Source organism: Phocoena phocoena, chromosome 18, assembly GCF_963924675.1.
Source record: "Phocoena phocoena chromosome 18, mPhoPho1.1, whole genome shotgun sequence".
Lineage (NCBI taxonomy): Eukaryota > Metazoa > Chordata > Mammalia > Artiodactyla > Phocoenidae > Phocoena > Phocoena phocoena.
In genome coordinates this window covers 25,393,568-25,413,906 of record NC_089236.1, presented here as the reverse complement: position 1 = coordinate 25,413,906, position 20,339 = coordinate 25,393,568, and the positions used below count along the sequence as shown (strand labels likewise).

The window sequence follows — 20,339 nt, the reverse complement described above, 5'->3', positions numbered from 1 at the left end:
CTCTAACTAAAGAAAGACGAAGGGGGATACAAATGATAGCAAAGAGAAGGAAAAACACGCACCTCTGGGCTGCGGCAGGTGCCGCAGCAGCCGCCGCCATCTCTAATAGTTACTGTTACCGCTGCTGGAGCTGCTCCTACCGAGGTTACCAGCTCCGCCGCCGCCCAAGGGGGAAACTTCTGGAGAAACACCAACCGAGCATCCGTCCTACGTAGCCAATGAGCAGCCACGTAGCGTGCCGCGAGGGGAGGGGAGGTGAAGCGCGGGCGCGGGTTGGGCTGGGACCTTGGAGGACCGTCTCTCCTGGCTCACCCCGCCCCCACCCCCGGCCGGCGAGCAGCCTGTCAGGCCCCGCCCCCTGCAGCCATGGTTACGCGGGCGGCGGCGTAAACCAGTCCCAGCGCGCACCCACACAGCCGCAGAGACTCAGTGGGTGGTAGGTCGAAAGGACGTTTGTGTCGTACTGTTATCGCTCAGGAACGTGTGGCGTTTGGGGTCGTTTGTATGTCTGTTAATAATAATAACACAAGGCACATCGAGCTCCCTTTTCTCTGCAGCTCTCATCATGGCTCCCGGAGACAGCCAAGCTTTTCGTGACCCGTGACGTTCTCGGCTACGTGTTCTTTTCCGGGAGCGAGTTCCGGATGGCGCGTCGATGCCGGGATCTTGGCGCTGGGAACCCTAAACGACTCGGACTCGCCGGAAGTCGCTCCGCCCTTGCAGAGGCTGCACTGGAGGAAACCTTTTGGTTCTGGTGTGGGTGGACTATTCCTTTCCCCAGAACGACACAGGCCCAGGCTTTCTTCCTACTTGGCTTCCCAGACAGAAGAAAAACGTGTACCATCCGAAGGCACTGAAGGGAGAAAGGTGGCCTGAATTTGTCTCAGTGCTGCTTTACTTTCCACCTCTTTGGTCAGGCCTTCCGTCACCGCCCTTTGACCCGTGCAATTCAGATAGAAAAAAACTTCCAGCAAGTTCCACGGGACGGGGATGGGGACGGGGGTGAGGGGGGCAGGAAGGAGTGGGAGTGAGCGGCTCTCAGTAGAGGTAAACAAGTAACTGAACTCGAGTGTCTGCCACATCCAGAATCTAAACTAAGTCCTGGGATTCAGTGATGTTAACGCCTTCCAGAAACTTAAAGCCAGTTTTGTTCAAAGTGCTAAAACCAAAGAAGGGCAATAGTCAGTGATGTGATAGCAACAAGGGATGGAATCCTCAAATATGTTGTACCGGAACCTCAGTCTGGAAAGATGAATTCGAATTAGTGAAGGAAATGGAAAAGGCAATTCAGGCAGAATAGGCCGAATGTTAGAAAGTGATAATGTGAACTCTGAAATTGGTAGAGCCAAAATTCAAGCTAGAAGCAGACTGAATGGGTGGTGGAGAGGCAGGTAACTGCCAGATCATAAAGGGCTAGTTGTAATCTGCTGAGAAGTTTGGATGTAATTCTCTTAAAGATGTTAACCCGTTATAGGATTTTTACTCAAAAAAGGCAGTAACAGTTAAATTTGCATTTTTATGTTTGTTATTCTGTCTGTACTATGGAAGACTGATTAAAGGGAAAAGAACAGTTGTTGGGAGACAACTGCTGTATTACAGGCCAAGTGACTCTTAAATAGGTTAGTGATTGTAGGGGATCGTAAGAATTACAGAAATAATTGAGGTAAAACTGTCTGGGTTTGCTGATCTCTCCTTTTGTGATCAATGCTTTTTGTGTCATATGTAAGGCCTTGTCTGCTCCAAAGCCATGAGGATAGTCACCTGTGTTTTCTTCTAGTTGCTTGACTATTTTACCTTTCACAGACAGGTTTATTCATTTTTATGAAAGGTAGGAGGTTGGGATCAAGTTTCCTTTTCCCCCCTTATGGATAGCCGATTGATTGACCCAGCCCTACTTGCTGAAAAGGCTGTCATTTGCCATTTCCCCCACTAAATGATTATGGCACCTTTGTTGTAAAGTAGATGACCACATATATGAGGGTCTGTTTCCAGGTTCTCATTACGTTGGTCTGTCTAACCTTGTCCCGCACTATCTTAATGTAGCTTTATAAGTCTTGAAGCCCTATAACTTTTTCTTAAAGATTGCCTTGGCTAGTCAAAGGCCTTTGTATTTACATTTTATACATTTTATAGAACTTATTTCCATTTATTTATAAATTTTAGAAAGAACCTGTTAATTTCAAAAAAAAAAAAGAACCCCCCAAAACAAAAAATCCTGCTAGGATTTTAACTGGGCTTGCATCAAATCTATAGATCAATCTATTTGGGGAAAACTGCCTAATTTTTTTTTAATTGAAGTATAGTTAATTTACAACGTTGTGTTACTTTTTGGTGTACACAGACTGATTCAGATACAGATAGATAGATGGATATTCTTTTTCATTTCCATTGTAGTTTATTACAAGATATTGAATATAGTTCCCTATCCTATGCAGTAGTTTATCTGTTTTATATATAGTAGCTTGTATCTGCTAACCCCAACTCCTAATTTTTCCCTCCCCGCATCTTCCCCCTTTGGTAACCATAAGTTTGTTTTCTATGTCTGTGAGTCAGTTTCTGTTTTGTAAATAAGTTCATTTGTATCGTATTTTAGATTCCACATATTAAGTGATATCATATGATATTTGCCTTTGTCTGACTTACCTCAGTATGGTAATCTCTGTACCAATCCATGTTGCTGCAAATGGCATTATTTCATTCTTTTTTATGGCTGAGTAGTATTCCATTGTATATCTGTATACCACATCTTTATCCATTCATCTGTTGATGGACATTTAGGTTGCCTCCATTTCTTTTTTTTCTGACATCTTTATGTTGATTCCTCCAATCCATGAATATAATACACCCCTCCATTTATTTAAGTGGTCTTTAATTTTTCTCAGCAGTGTTTTGTAGGTTACAGTGTAGAAGTCTTACATATCTTTCATTAAATTTATTCTTGGGTATTTGAGGGTTTTTATGCGTTTTAAATGGCATTCTAAATTTTTAATATTTGTTGCTCGTGTATAGAAACACTGCTGGTTTTTACATATTGACCTTATATTCAACCATCTTGCTAAGTTCCCTTACTATTTCTAATACTTTGTAGACTTTTTTAGAATTTCAGTCATCACAGTGTCTTGTGATCTGTGATAGATGGTTTGACATCTTCCTGTGCAATCATTATACCTTTTATTTTTCTTGCTGGTTGTCACTGGCTAAGGATGTCTACTATAGTGTTGAGTAAAAGTAGTGATGATGGACTTCCTATCTTGATTGTAACATTAGGGAGAAAGCATTCAATATGAAATGCTTTTTCTGCCTTTATTGAAATGTCCATGTTTATTTTTTCTTTAATAAGTTAATGTTAATTACTTTGGTTGATTTTCAGATGTTCTCTAAATGGCCAATGTGCATACGAAAAGAAGTTCTACATCAATAGCTATATCAGGGACAGTAAAATCATAATTTGGTACTAAACACTCCCACCAAAATGGCTAAAATTAAAAGGAATTCCAGTGCCAAGCATTGACAAGGATATGGAACACCTGTAACTTTCACGTATTGCTAGGGAGAGTATAAATTGGTATAGCTACTCTAGAAAACTTTGACACTACTAAAGCTAGTCATACATGAACCCTATTGCCCAGTAATTCTACCACTAGGCATATGCCCAAGAGAAAAGAATACTTAAGTTTGTGTACAAGAATATTGATTGCAGCATTAGTCACAGTAGCAAAAACTGGAAATAACCTAAATGTCCTTTCACAGAAGAAAAATACTAGAGATCAAAGACTAAGAATGAACTACCAGTACACACAACAATATGGATGAACCTCACATACATAATGTTGAGCTAAAGAAGCCAGACAGAGTACATCCTGGTTGATTCCATTTATATGAAAATAAAAAACATTGTGAGGGACGTCAGAGAGTGATCTCCTGGCTGGGAAGGGCCATGAGGAAGAAAGACTTCCTGATGTGGGAAATGTTATATATCTTGACTAGGTGACAATTACAGTAATGTAGTCACATATCAAATTTTTTCAACTTATACACTTAAGATTTGTGCACTTTATGCTTCAACAGGGGGAAAGATTAAAACAAAGTCAGCAATGAAAAATCAATCTGAAATTTTTTAAATGACATTTACAATAGCATTAAATATTAAATACTGAAAATTAAATCTGATGAAAGATGTGCAAAACATATACATTGAGAATTACAAAATATTGCTGAGAGAAATTAAAGACACTTAAACAAACATATGGAGAGAGATTCTATGCTCATGATTCAGACTTAAGATGTCAGTTCTTCCCAAACTGATCTATTGATTAACCCAATCCCAATCAAAATCCCAAAGACTTTTTCCATTTTATAAGTTGACAAACTGATTCTGAAATTTAAATACAAATGCAAAAGACTCAGAATAGCCAAATCAACTTTGAAAAATAACAGAGTTGGAGAACTAACACTACCTGATTTCAACACATCAATCTTGTGTATTGGTACAAAGATAGACAAATCAATAGCACAGAAAAGAGAGTCCAGAGATTCGTATGTGTATGAACAACTGATTTTAAGCAAAGGTCCAAAGGTAATTGAGGGCAGAAAGGACAGTTGAAAAAGATAGTCTTTTCAGACTTTTCAATTGAAAAGGATAGTCTATTCAACAAATTGGATATACAAAAGCAAAAAAGTGAACTTCAATATATACCTTGCACCATCTACAAAATCTAACTCAAAATGGATCATGGACCTAAATGTTAAGACTATAAAACTTCTAGAAAAAAGATTGTTGTGTCCTTGGGTTAGACAAAGATTTCTTAGATATGACACCAAGAGCATGATCCATAAAAGAAGTTGATAAACTTTATGAAAATTTAGAAGTTTCTGCACTTTGAAGTTATTTGTGAATCATATATCTGATGAAGAGCTAGTATTCAGAATATATAGAGTTCTCAAAACTCAGTAATAAGAAAACAAGGGCATTTTTAAATGGGCAAAAAAACCTGAACAATCACTTCATCAAAGAAGATACATGGATGTCAAGTAAGCTCATGAAAATTGCTCAAAATCATTAGTCGTTAGGGAAATTAAAACCACAATGCGATACTACTACACACCCATTAAAATGGCAAAAATATTGAATATAAAAGAGCATGTTGAAGAGGATGTAGAGCAACTGAAAGCCTCATACACTGCTGGTGGGAATGTAAGATGGTACAACCATCGTATGACCTAGCCAGACCACTCCTAGGTATTTGTTCAACAGATATGAAAATACATGTCCAATATAAAGATTTGTACAGGAATATTCTATCAGCTTTAATGATAATAGCTGAAGACTAGAAACAACCCAAATGTCCATTAACAGGTGGATGGATAAACTAGTATATCCATGTAATAGAATACTATAAGAAAACAAGGGAATTTTTTCAGTAATAAAAGGAAAAATATGCTGATACAGACTACAACATGGATGAATCTCAAAAAAGTTAACGCTACGTGCAAGGAGCCAGACCAAAAATATAGCGCATGTTATATGACTCCATTTACATAAAATACTAGAAAATGCAAACTAATATAATCTATGTAGACAGAAAGCAGATCAGCAGGAAGGGAGTGGTTACAAAGGGGCACAAGGAAACTTTTAGGCTAATGTTCACCAAACATGAGTAGGTTCACTACTTGATTATGGCGATGATTTCGTTTTATACTCTATTTAAATACGTGCCACTTATTGTATGTCAATTATAGCTCTATAAAGCTATTTGTAAAACAAGCTCGGAGTTGTAGGTAAGAATTGATAGTCATTGGCACACAGATGGTGGTTAGCAACATGAGAACATGAACATAAAAACAGGTAAGGAGAACATGTATGTAGCTTAGTCACATATTTAATAACTATGGAGTACTGTACCTACTATGTGGAGATACTACAGTAGGGACTGAGGGTACTAAAATGACTACAGTCTTGGCTCTTTATAATGTAGTGTTGGAATCACACATACCAGCAGTCAATTATTATAGTGTCATCTGTGCCCAAATGAGAAACTAAAAGGCTCTATGACAGTAGTGGGGAACTTTTAAGAACTCAGAGAAAGCTCTCAGAGGAAGTAATGTCTAAGCTGAGGCCTGAAGGTAGAAGATCGAATTTAGCCAAATAGAATGAGAGCAACTGTGCCAAGCAGAGTGACAGCAAGTGCAGAGGTCTGGAAAGTAAAGGGAGCTCAAAGAGTTGGCAAGTACAGCGTTTAGAGCTGTTCATTTGCATAAGCCCCTTCAAACCCTCTAAGTTGGTATTCTACTTTTCTGTTTTTCCTAAGTAAGTTCCCCTCACCCATCCAACCACCAAACTGTGTACCCCATAAAAATCTAGATTTGCCCCGATAGAGGACGTCGGTCATTCTTTTGGGCAGCCAGTCACATAAATTGGTAGCTAGTTAACGTAAGGAGTCAAGGAAGGACCTTGGTTATTCTCTCTCGATGCAAATTCTATTCTCTCAAATTTCGGAAGCAGTAGAGACAGTGGTACAAAGCTCGGTGTTTAGGTGCTTGGCAACAGTGGCTACAAGTGGACCAGTTGTGCAATATGGTTTTGCGATTTGTTTAACTGTGTGACTCAGACTGACCCCGATTCTCTAGTCTTTTTGTCTATTCTGTAAACTGCATGATATTCTTCTAATAAAATTTCTTTTATGCTGAAAACCAGAATCCATCTCTGTTGCTAACGACCAAGAACCCAAACTGACACACAGTTTGGTATTTGGAAGTGGAATGCTACAAAACAGACTCTAGTATGTATCACCCGCCAGATGGAAAAGAAAGGATGCAAGGCACTGAAGACAACTACTCCAGACTGGGAAAATGGTGACCCTGAGACAGGACATCAAACTCACACCATCAAGAAATGTATTCTAAAGCTGAGAAGCCTTGGAAAGAGATTTATTCCCAGTGCTCATGCTGGTGTGGCAGTGGAGGACAAGAAAGCAGGGGCCACAGGTGGTCTGAAACAGAGGACTGCGAATCACCTTGAAGACCCTAGTCATGAAACTGGATCAAGTAGCTGGATGACACTTCAGCTGATCTCTCTTTAGGAGAGAAATCATGCTTCCTGTAGGTGTGAGCATTTTTGGAAGTATATGTGTGGGAAGAAGGCTGTGTATAGATGACAGTAGACTACATCATTCCTCCCTTATTCCTTGCTATGGAGTCCAATTTTGTTTGACTGTCCATCTCCCCAACACATGACTATGTCATCTATGGTAATCCTGCTTCCTTGGCCAGCACTTGGTTTAGGAAGGGGTATATATGACCAGTCTAGCCAATGAGCTCTGAAGAGATGGCTGCTCAGGGTGCTCTGGGAAAGGTCTCCTTACTGATAAACAGAAACATAGAAGAACTACTGCAGCTATCTTGCAGCACAGCAGAAGCCATCCTGGAAACTAAACCAAAATACTGAGAAAAGCAGAAAGATGGAAGAAATCTGGTTGCTCAATATCACTACTGTGCTCCTGAATTAACAAACCTGGAAACCTCCGAACTTTAGACTTCTAATTTTGTACTATTTAGTAATTTTGAATAGGGTTTTTTGGTTCCTTGCAATTGAAAGCATCCAAATCCTATCTGACAGTATGATTTGGAGAGTAAAATTTGAAGATAAGGCTGGTGGGATCAAGGAGTTTTGTGAAACCATGCAGGGCCTCAAATCCAGCTGAGAATAGTAAGAAACCACTGAATGGCTTGGTACAATTAAGTGCACCCCTGTTGCACTGGGGAAGAACACATTGAAGGGGGACAAGGTGAAGACAACAGAGAAGAACAGTGATCATTAGATAAAACTTGGGAGAACTCTAACCTTTGAAAAAGTCTCTGGAGCAACCCAAGAGGAACATTAAGAAATTATTATAAAGGCAGGAAGAGGACAGGAGAGAGTTGGGCACAAAAGTAAAGGCAATAGAGAGTTTAAAGGAACAGTGAGTTATAAAAGGTTATCAAATATTGGAGAGGTCAAGAAAGAGAAGAAGGGGGGAATCTGGCAATATGGAAATTGATTCCTTTTTAGTGACTTCTGCAACAGTAATTTCAGGGTGATAGGGCAAATGTACTACTACAGTGGGTTAAAGAACCACTGACAGACGAATGGATAAAGATGTGGTACATATATACAATGGAATATTACTCAGCCATCAAAAAGAATGAGATAATGTCATTTGCAGCAACATGGATGGACCTATAGATTACCATACTAAGTGAAGTAAATCAGAAAGAGAAATACCATATGATATCACTTATATGTGGCATCTAAAATATGGTACAAATCAACACATCTATGAAATAAAAACAGACTCAGATACAGAGAACAGACTTGTGGTTGCCAAGGAGCGGGGTGGGTGGGGGGGCTAGGGGAGGGAAGGAATGGGAGTTTGGGATTAGCAGAGGCAAACGATTACATATAGCATGTTTAAACAACAAGGTCATACTGTATAGCACAGGAAACTATTTTCAATACTCTGCGGCACACCACAGTGGAAAAGAATATGAAAAAGATATAGGGACTTCCTTGGTGGTCCAGCGGTTAAGACTCCACACTTCCACTGCAGGGGGCGCGGGTCTGGCTCCTGCTCAAGGAACCATGATCCCACATGCCGAGTGGCCAAAAAAAGAAGGAATATATAAATGTATAACTGAGTTACTTTGCGGTATAAAAGAAATTAACACTGTAAATCAACTATACTTCAATGAAATTTTTAAGAAAAAGAATGAATGGAAAGTGAGGAAAGCAGCAGGTTTATAAGTTAAGGACAGTGACAGTAACATTGCAGGTACTTCCTTAATACATGTTGAATCAATGACTTGATGTAGAAAGGCCACGTACTGAGTAAGAGTTATGTCCCTGTTCAGGAGTTCAGTACTGGGAGATTATATTAGGGGATGCATGGCTAGAGTTCTAAGGGAGGAAAACTTTTCCTTGATCCTCTTAGGGTCCCTGCCTGGGCCTAAAACTCAAACTGACAAAGACATTAAAGAAGAAAAGCATATAAATTTATTTAAGTTTTCTGTAACATGGGAGCCTCCATAAGGAAATGAAGACTCAAAGAAATGGTTAAGCCTGAACATTTTTATACTAGGTTTGATGAAGAATGGAAAGTCACAGAAAAACAATGGAACAGAAGGGTATGAGCTAAGGGTAGTAAACTGGAGAAAACTAGCAAGGTCTTTTCCTTCAGATTCTTCTGTTTCCCTCCATCTTCAGAGATAAGAATGCTCCTTTAAAAATCATATTTGGGGGGCTTCCCTGGTGGCGCAGTGGTTGAGAGTCCGCCTGCCGATGCAGGGGACGCGGGTTCGTGCCCCGGTCCAGGAAGATCCCACATGCCGGGGAGCGGCTGGGCCCGTGAACCATGGCCGCTGAGCCTACACGTCTGGAGCCCGTGCTCCGCAACAGGAGAGGCCACAACGGTAAGAGGCCCGCGTATTGCAAAAAAAAAAAAAAAATCATATTTGGGAAGAATATTAACTGACATGAGGAAATGAATAAGTGGAAGTTACTACTGGGTATAGGCATATTGGATTGAGATTTTAATTTTGTTACATTTTTCTGTTTCTGTGTTTTCCAAGTTTAACAATTAACTGATCTAATTTCTAATTAGAAAACACTTTTTTTAGAGTGTGTTTAATATTATCGCTGGGAACATTTTATTTTCTAATTTTTGGAGCTTTGTAATCCATTGTGTCGTGTCCGGAAACTGCCATTTGGCATGGTAGAAAGGAAAACTGAGAGGATGACATTCTGCAATTCTAATCTGACTAATGGAGGCTGTTATATAAACGTTTAATAACACTGTAATACTAGCAACATTGTCTGTATACTTGTTCTTAAGGAACATTTTCTTGAAAACAAAAACACAGGATTTTTACATGATTTATTTAATAATAAACCAATTAAAGATACAAAAACGTTTAGAGGATTCCAAAATTTAAATTTTTGTTTAAATACAAATTCACTCTGTAACATGAAAACATATAACATTAGACCTCTAAACATAATGATTCTTTCAACTACAAAAATTTCTTTTTGCTATACTAGAAAATTTGCAGAAAACAATTTTTCTTGTGAAATTAAATGTACATTATTTACAGTTGAAAAAGTAATCTAAAAACTATTGCATTTCAGAAACTGGGATATATAATGTATATCTTTGTATGCAATTCCCCCTCCCCCCACTCTCAATTAAAAAAAATGATCCAAAATATAAAGCAATTATGCTTTTATAGCAACTGACTACTCAGCCAGATTAGCCCAAGGCTTGGTTGCTTTCTGGGGCCTTAAAGAGCCCTGACTCTTTCAGAATAGCAGTATATCATTTAGCACTCAGCAACATAAGTTTTTTACTAGTGGGCCACAGTGCACAGTGGCCTAAAGAGTTAATGAACAAAGTATTTAGGAGGAATTCAGGTTCAGGGCAAATCTTAACAGGTAACAGCAAAATGAATTTTGTAGGGTCATTAATTTTTCTGCAATATTTTAGCTATATTTACAGTAGGAGATACGCTTAAAACATAGGGCTTAGAATCATAAAATTTAGAACTAGATAGGAAATTGGAGATCATCTAATCTAATCCAATGCATCCCTCCTCTTATGATGCCCAGAAAGATCAAGTGGCTTGCCCAAGGTTATACAACTAGTTAGTAGGAGAGCCACTCTTAGGCTGATACTTTTATATTATCCTGCTTCTGAAACAGGTTCAGCCATGATATCATGGGCACATTTCGATTTTTAATGTTATAATTTACATAGTAATAGTTCAATATACAGTGCAACAAACTAAAGTCGATCTAAGTGAAATCATAATTTTAACAAGGCATAAAATAGGTGTCTTGCATTTGAAAGAGTCAAGACTTAACCTATACAAGTGGAATGAAAATAGCTCCTATATAAATTTCCTGATGTCATATTTAAGTACTGTATTTACAGAAGAATCAGAAAAGCTAATACAATGTAAAATTTAAAAAGAAACTTTAAAAATGCTTATGATATAGCCACTGGAAAAAATCTCAAAAGAATGTCTTCCTAGTATAAAACGCCTGTTCCTTCACAATTGAATTCTGAAACATTTGAAGAACAAAAGGAAACACTTGGGTTTTCCTCCCCTCATCTAACAAAGTCAAAATTAACTCTAAGTTATTATTTTTAACAAGTAACTATAAAATTAGGAACATTTGGAGAATTTACCTTAGAATCAATCAATAGTTTGCATACAACTGAAAATGTTCAATTAAAAAACCACCATCTGTAATTCCTTTGGTATATTACTTAGAAAGAGTTGGGTTCCAGCAGTTCGTTTTTTATAGCTACCTGAGAGGTAAATCCATTGGATACCACCATCACATAAGGCTGTGACTGCTGCTCAGTTTCCCCAGTGCCTTCTTTCAAATTATCTTCAACCTCCTTTTTCTCTACTTCCTGTATATGAGTTTTTGTTTCTTGAGCTTTGATAACTGAAGTGATTACAGTGCCAGGTGGGTGAGTAACCAGTTGTGAATTGCGAGGAGAAAAGGTCACCACAGGTGTGGTAGCACTGAAGGACGGAGATGAAGCCACGCTGACGGTTCCATTGCAAATGGACTGAACATTGCTAGTAAGAACCTGCTGTACGTGGGCAGGACTCAGGACAATGGAAGGAGGAGAGCCCGGCTTCTGCGACTGGAGCACAACATTTTCTTTCAGTACTGTCATGGGCTGTGATGATGGAATGGCTTGTAAGATAAATTTCTGAGATCCAGCACCTGATGATGGATCTGTGCTGGCTATAACTGTTGTGATTGGCACTGTCTGAAGTGTTACTGTGTGCAAATGCTGATTCCCAGGAGATACGACCACAGGAACTTGGGCTGGAGCCTGTATAGTCCTATTGAGATTATGAAATAAAAGTGAGGAAATTAGCATATTCTACATTGTTTAAAACTTAACATTTGACAACTCACTTTGACAAAACATGAGTTATTCATTTCAAATGCTCCTTCCCATATTTTCAACACAACATAAACATTGCGCCAGACCCTGCATTAAACACTCTACATACAGAAATGCCCAACACAAAACTCTCAGTCCATTAACTATGATACCATCTGGTGGGAAAAAAAAAGTCTATACTAAGTGCTATATTAACACAAACGGGGAAGCAATTTTGTTGGGGGAGGAGGATATCAAAATGTTTCCCAAGGAAGTTATGTAAAAGCTGCCTGAAAGAAAATTAGGGACTTATAAATAAACATATTGGACTCACTATCATTTTAATATTTGAGGGGTAATGTCATCAATATACCCAACCAAATTACCAAACTTCACATGATTATAATTGTTTTCAACCTGTTTTTCTATATATAGAGAAAACGCTCAATTAACTAAAATAAAAAACAATCTTAAATGTATGAGACAGAATTATTAGAAGAATTTTAATAGTTCACGGTTCATATTACATAAAACAAGTCATGAATATAATTAACTCATGAGGGTTCTTTAGGCTGGCAGATAGAACAAAAAATAAGGCCAACCCTTGGCAAAAATAGAGGCGTGTTTTAGCAGTTTTCTCAGCTCAAGTAATTTTCACAAATTTTAGTCATAAAGATACAATTTTAACATAAAATCTTTTAACGTGGGCTTCCCTGGTGGCGCAGTGGTTGAGAGTCCGCCTGCCGACGCAGGGGACGCAGGTTCGTGCCCCGGTCCGGGAAGATCTCACATGCCGCGGGGCGGCTGGGCCTGTGAGCCATGGCCGCTGGGCCTGCGTGTCCGGAGCCTGTGCTCCGCAACGGGAGAGGCCACAGCAGTGAGAGGCCCGCGTACCGCAAAAAAAATTTTTAAAATGCTTTAACGTAAAATCCAGTTTATGTAAGGTTTTAATTCCATTTATTGAAGAAAAGTGGTACATAAATGATATTATAAGTCAATCTAATTTTAAAAGTTCACAGCTGTGAAGTTTACAGTTATGGCCATTGTTAATATAAAACAAATGTTGTTGAAAAAACTCAGCATCTGGATCTCAACTCTGTTTCCTCTGAATTCTATAAAGCTATTTTACAAAAGAGAGATGATTGCTACTCCAAATGGCTAGGAGCTGGATTAGTCCCCGTAAACCAAATGTTAATTATTGCCAGGAGACTATCACAGGTAAATTTTAGCAAGTTACAATTATGTGGCCTGTCACATGTGAGAAATGAAATTCTGGAGGAGAAGACAAATGGGCTAGATGGAAAGATGACTCAGCACAACTCAGAAGAAGTTCAAAGGAAGCAGAAAGACACAAGATAACTGCAGCCCACCCATACATGTAGGATACTGATTCCCAAATTCAGTTTGCCACCATAGTCACCACTGTGAGGAGTAGTCTACAGCAGGAGATCGGCAGCTCTCTTGAAGGACACTGCTAGAAGAGAATATGAGTCAGGTAATGAAGATTTAATAGGCTGGCAGGGTATGGCCAGATGTACTAATACTATTGGGCAGGAAGGGATGAGTAGGAAGGATACAGAATAACTTCGGGAACTAGGGCACTTTTCCAAAATACACTGTGCCTCCCTTCTTCCCTGCCCGCCTGAATCAGGATATCTTGGGTGGAATCTAAGCCTGCAAATGGTAGCTGACAGATACCATTTTTTAAATAAAAAAGACCCAAGGGCTTCCCATGCCAAGAGTTCATGTACATGTATGTATAGATAAAATAGAACTTGGCATATAGGAAGCACACAGATTGTATCTATAAATATGTATAGCCTTGCCACCCTATAAGTATTATCCCAATTTTCCATATGAAAAAATTAATGCACAAAGTAGTTGAACAGCTTGCATAAGGTGAGCAGTTAGATAAGAAAAGGGGTCATTCAACTGCAGAGCCTATGTGCTTAACCATTACAACATACTGTCACTTCTTAAGTCCTGAATAACTTCAGCCAAAGCTGAATACTTTCTATTAGATCTTTAAACTGTGGGGAGTTAACAACCTTTAATACATACCCCTCCCCCTTCCCCTTTCCTTCTCTCAGATGTGGCATGAGCAATAATGTACTTGGAAAATTTCCCTATTGCTCATCAGGGCTATCACTAGACTTTCAATGCTTTTATTCAAGTCAGAAAAAGATGTCCCTTTCCTGAACACCTGACTGCCATCTGCCAGAAAATATATATACTGAGACATATACATATATATATATATCTGCAATATAAATATATTAGCTTATTTGAACAAATTCTAAAACAATAAATTTTCACTAATAAAAAATTCAGAGATTAAAGGATTAAATACTACACAGCCTTTTCCTAAACAAAGGAATTTTAAATTATTTTTTTCTTAGTTAATGATTAAACTGTCAGTTGTGTCTCATTATATTATATAACAAAGGTTATATTACAGTTAACTACTTTTAAAAAACTTAAGCTGCTCGTAACCAACTGGTACAATATTGGTAATTTAAAATTCCTCAAACTTTCTGAAGCTAAGAAACATATACAATATAATATTTGGCTTTTGTTGAATATCAGATGTCAGAAAGTGTCATTTAATTGTTACAACCACCTATAAGCTTAAATAATATCATCTTCATTTTATAGAGGAGGAAACAGACTCGGAATAGTTAGTTAATGTGATCCAGCGTCACATCTAATAATTGACAAGGCTGGAGGGCGAGAAGGTTATGCCCACATTCTTCCTACTCCATTACACTGCTTTAAAATGTATAATGTATACATTATACATTTTTAGAGGCTAATTATTTAAAAGACTCTAAGACAAACTATTAGTACTTGGATAAACATTATAGAGAAATAAGTTATACTGGGTTGGTATATGGACTTGCAGATTTACCAAGGAACAATTTTAGGAAAATATTTTACCAGAGGTTTATTTTTGTGAAGCCAAAGTTAAAATTTGTAAAACTGAGCATATATACCCTAAATCAATTAAGGAAATTTAATCAATTTCAATATAGATACAGCTGGCCTTCCATATCCACAGTCTCCACATCCACAGATTCCACCAACCTCTCTGGTGGAAAATATCCATGCCCCCCCAAAAAAAATTTCCAGAAAGTTCCAAACCACAAAACTTGAATTTGCCACATGCTGGCAACTATTTACATAGCACTTACACTGTTTTAGGTATTATAAGTAATCTACAGATGATTTAAAGTATATGGGAGGGTATATGGAGCTTATACGCATATACTATGCCATTTTACATAAGGGGCTTGAGCATCCTCAGGTTTTGGACTCCAAAGGGGGTTCTGGAACCAATCCCCTGAGGATACTGAGGGATAACTCTATGTGCAATTATGTGAGATACAAAGAAAAGAGCAAAGGAAAAACTTGAGAAAAAATATATTGCTACTTCATTGTAGGTAAGTGATAATTCATGTGATTATGTGAATTAACTGACAGTATGGCAACTCATTAAGTTCACTGCTTTAGACTAAACTGCTTGCATTAAAACACTACCTTCACCACTTACTAAAGGTGACCAGGCTCCGTGGCCTCTCCTTGACTCTGTTTCCTCAACTGTAAAACAGGAATATTACCTACACCTCACTGAGCAATAAGAATTTTCTATACATTAATATATGTAAAGTGTATGAATATAGAGTTTTTTGAAAGTATCATCTCTTGCTGTATATTAATTTAATAATCTAAATTTAAGTCATAATCATTTGACCTTCCCTCAACTATAGAAAAAAATATTTCAAAGGTCTTTGATTTTATTAAAAAGTAGTCAAGAAAGATATAGCCAAATTTCTGTTACTTTTCTTAGGAGTGATAATATGATTATTTAGGATGTCTCTATTCTTAAAGAGTGTACACTGAAGTATTTAGGGGTGAAATGTCATGGTGATGTCAACTGACTTGACAAATAGCCAAACAGGAAAAAAAGGGTATAAATAAATATAGAGAGGAAACAAATAAGGCAAAATGCTATCAACTGTGAATCCAGGTGGATGGTATAGTTGTTCGGTGTACTATTTCAGCCTTCCCATATTTTGAAATTTCTCATAGCTAAAAGTTGGGATAATTACAGTGAAAATAAGTAGGATTTGTGGGGGGAAATAAAATATAACCAAATGAGAAAATAATTTTTTTTAAAGTCAAATGAATGATTAAGAATGTATGTGGGGCTTCCACAGTGGCATAGTGGTTAGGAATCCTCCTGTCAATGCAGGGGACACGGGTTTCGAGCCCTGGTCCGGGAGGATCCCACATGCTGTGGAGCAACTGGGCCTGTGCGCCACAGCTGCTGAGCCTGCATTCACTCTAGAGCCTGTGAGCCACAACTACTGAGGCCCGCGCACCTGGAGGCCGTGCTCTGCAATGGGGGGTGCCGCTGTGACGAGAGGCCCACGCACCACAAGGAAGAGTAGCCCCCACTTGCTGAAACTGGAGAAGGCCCATGTGCAACAGCGAAGACCCAACGCAGCCAAAAATAAATAAATAAAATAAATTTATATTAAAAAAAAAAGAATGTATGTGGATACATACATACATTCATATAAATACATAATAACTTCTACAAGAAGAAATTGTGTTTTGGGAATTCCCCGCTGGTCCAGTGATTAGTTCTCAGCGCTTTCACTGTCATGGGCCCGGGTTCAATCCCTGGTCAGGGAACTAAGATCCCTCCCACAAGCCGCACAGCATGGTCAAAAAAAGAAAAGAAAAGAAAAAAACTGTCTTTAAGTTTGAAAAGTTAAATTTTATATTTCTTCATTTTATAAGTAGTCCACGTAGAGAACTCATTATTCTAAAAGGAGATAAAGAATGATCATATACACTACTTCAAAATAAATTCTATAAATATGAGGGGGTGTTATATGTCAGACTATGTTAGGTGTTAGGAAAAGAACAATGAATAGAATCTAGCTCCTACAGATTTAAATGCATAGCAGGAGACAGGCATTAAAGTCACCTGAAACACCTGGTTTATGTACCAGAATGTGGTACAGGCAAGAAGTAAGCTTTAGCTGGAGAGCAAGGAAGGAATTATGAGTAGAGTGAGAGCTGGCAGTGGAGGCTACAGAAATTGGACTGCACTCTGTGTGCAAAATAGATCTAACGAAAGCTGCAAGAAGGCACTGTCACGAATGCTGACTCTTGAGCCATTAAACAAAGAATGGCTCTGGTCAGAAACATCACATAATGATATGCATCGGTAACATGTAGGTTGCCAGAGAAAAAAATAGGAGAAACAGGAAGCAGGCAGAGAGTCCACAGAACTCTGAGACTGTGGAAATGAAGATTCTGAAAGGTACACCAAAGATGGTTTGAAAATCAGAGGTAGGGAGTGTAATTACAATGTTTTAATATCTGGCAGTGAGTCCTACTCAGAAATTGACATTCAGAGTAATAAACTATCCAATATAATACACAATTTACTATCTTTCAGAGCTAAAGGTATGTGTTTTTGTTGCTCTTCTTGTTTTTCTTCTGGTTTGTTTTTATTCTCTAGGTCTAAAAAGGAAACTTTGATTAGAGATGCTAAAAAACAACTGAATCAGTCCAAGAAGGGAGTCCCAGTGATCAGCTGTGGCCATTGTATGTTTCATATCAACACAAATACATACAATGATAAGATGACAAAGAGCACAGAAATCAACGCGAGGAACCACATAATTTCCATTAGATATTCAGTCATCATAAGTAACCAACAGAACTTAGAGGAAAATACAACATTAAAGGGAAAATACAGAGTTAAATAAGTACTTCTTTAATTAAGATGGAAAAAATGTGATCTTTATACTCCTTACAAGTCAACGATTTAAGAGAATTCAATTCTCTTAAATCAAACTTGTCAAAAGTTTAAATGGAACATACAAGGAAGACTGAATCGTCTGTAAGTCTGTTTTGATTCTAGGTAATGTATACTTCAAGATCAATTGAACAAAAACCCAGCATTTATATTCTAGAATATACAACTGTAAGATTGAAGTCAGCTAATGAAAATAATCAAAGAATCATTTTTACTGGATTTGGAGGGGCTCCTATATTTTATTATAATTCATGTTCTGGAAATTCATGGCAGTAGAAATGGAAAAACAGAACCTGAAAATGTCCATCTAATTTTCTGCCTTCCTCCCTTTTCCCCATTCTAAATCAGTCAAGACCAGTCCCAAGTGTCTGCAATAGAGCAGTCTAATTTGTTGTTTCTAATTTGTTGCCTTTTCTGGGGTTATGAGGCAGATTCGATTAAACCACAAAACTATTCTTCCAACTCTGCCACTCTAAAAGCCCAAAAAAGAGGACCTTCGATTCTTGGCCTCCAACTGTTTGAACTTTAGAACTATGCTGGATACTATCTGAGAAGATAGTATCTTCCCAAAGACTAATGTGGATTTCTTAGAACTCAATGCATTCCAAAGGGTCATGATATGTAAATTTATGTTAAATTTTTACAGCTTCTAACTTTATTTGAAAAAGGATCTGAAACTATTCTCTGGATTTTCTTATATGTGGATCCCTTCTTATATGGATCAATTCAGTTACACAAAGCTATAGAGAACTGATTCAAATTGATTGAATAACATCAAGTAATGTCACAGTTTAAAAGTAAGGTATAGGGTCTTCCCTGGTGATGCAGTGGTTAAGAATCCGCCTGCCAATGCAGGGGACATGGGTTCGAACCCTGGTCCGGGAAGATCCCACATGCCGCAGAGCAACTAAGCCCATGCGCCACAACTACTGAGGCCATACACCCAGAGCCCATGCTCAGCAACAAGAGAAGCCACCGCAGTGAGAAGCCTGTGCACCACAACGAAGAGTAGCCCCCGCTCACCGCAACTAGAGAAAGCCCACACGCAGCAACGAAGACCCAACGCGGCCAAAGAGAAATAAAGTAAATAAATTTGTAAAAAAAAAAAAGAGTGCTTTAAAAATAAATAAATAAAAATAAGGAATCATTGATACAATCACAGGACTGATGCAACGCTTCTGAAACAATCTGTTGACCAAGAATTCTAGCTTGACATGTATATAAGTTTTATTTTCACTTCTGAATCCTGACACGTTTAAAGACGACTCTGGTCAGAAACATCGCACAATGATCTGCACCAGTAAGTTTAATTTTCTCACCTAATACTCTGAACGGAAGAATTTAATGTTTCGTCCTGCATGCTACTGGTTGCTTCTCCTTCTGGAACAGCTTGTACTGGCTGTACTACATGAATAGTCCGGAAGAGCTGGGTAGGATATGGAGTCTGTGTGGACTGCATTGTCCTAAGAACCTCTGATGGCTGTGCAGGTTCCACAGGATCTTTGGGTTTTGCAGCTTTAGAATTCCCTGGTTTTAGAACTGTAGTGGCTCCTCCTTTTATTCCTGGACCTGAAGATACTCTCGATCGACTTGCCTGGTTCCTACTCGAAGTGGTTGTTGAAGACAGTGATGGATCTGAAGACTCTATGCTGGAACTTGGATCCTCATCATCTATATAAATAAGGTCTTTCGGCATATCCTTAAACTGATACACCAAGCGCTGACCTTCTACTTTTGCCAGAATACCCCTTTGGTAATAGTACCTATTCAAAGCAGACAATTTCATCAATATTGTATTCAGTTATACATAAACTAAAATAATCTTCAACACAATAAAAATTTCCTAATCATAAACAGAAGTTTAAAGCTAGAAACAAACAGGTGAGAAAAGACTTTCTAAATGAAGGGTAGCTATTTTTATTTCTCTTCCATAGCTTACTATAATTATAATGTCCCTAACCTGTTTAAATCTGCCTCAGTAAATCTGAAACAATTTTCTGTATAAAACTTAATGATGTACAAATAGAAGTGATTCAAATTCTGTCATTTATTTTAATTAAATCAAGAACTTAAAAAGCGTGAGTTAAAATATAAAATGCCAACTGTAACTAAATAGTTCTGGTTTTAAAAGTTTACCGAGTTCTCAGATCACTGATATTTCTAATAAATCTTTCTCAAATATACCCAGATCCTGAAGACTAAATGACATGATCACAAGAAAAACAAACTAAAAGTGGGTTTAAGTGATACTTTTGTTCAACATTTTCACAATGGCTAATATTATGCTCGAAGCATTAATTTATTCCAACACAATATATTACACATCATACCTGAGATTCATGTTTAAAAATGCACCCTCTTATTCAGTACCTGCATTACCACTAGTTGTTACTTTGTGCTGAACTTAAGTTTAATGACTCAAAACGTGAGCCTTGTGGTCAATTTACAATTTCTGATGACAGCTTAACATTTTCTGATCCCTTCATAAATAAAATATCTCATTTGCATGAAGATTTAGGGGGAGGAAGGAGAACGTTTTCCCAGACTGAAATAAGATTTCAACT

At 38.0% G+C, this 20,339-nt stretch overlaps 2 protein-coding genes across 4 annotated transcripts in view; both read right to left on the bottom strand.

Moving 5' to 3' along the window:
• SUGT1 (SGT1 homolog, MIS12 kinetochore complex assembly cochaperone) overlaps positions 1-234 on the bottom strand; it is a 43,630-nt gene extending 43,396 nt beyond the window's left edge. The window contains exon 1 of one of the 2 annotated variants that reach the window (XM_065895990.1): positions 63-234. In XM_065895990.1, the coding sequence (XP_065752062.1) occupies positions 63-100 (38 nt within the window). In that variant the 5' untranslated portion in view covers positions 101-234. The remainder of the gene's footprint in view (positions 1-62) is intronic. The other variant, XM_065895991.1, reaches the window with a different exon arrangement.
• An 11,066-nt stretch (positions 235-11,300) lies between these two features.
• Positions 11,301-20,339, bottom strand: part of ELF1 (E74 like ETS transcription factor 1) — a 52,405-nt gene continuing 43,366 nt past the window's right edge. For both annotated transcript variants that reach the window (XM_065896196.1, XM_065896197.1), the window contains exons 7-8: positions 19,095-19,538; positions 11,301-11,895 (exon numbers count right to left, since the gene is read on the bottom strand). In XM_065896196.1, the coding sequence (XP_065752268.1) occupies positions 11,301-11,895; positions 19,095-19,538 (1,039 nt within the window). The remainder of the gene's footprint in view (positions 11,896-19,094; positions 19,539-20,339) is intronic.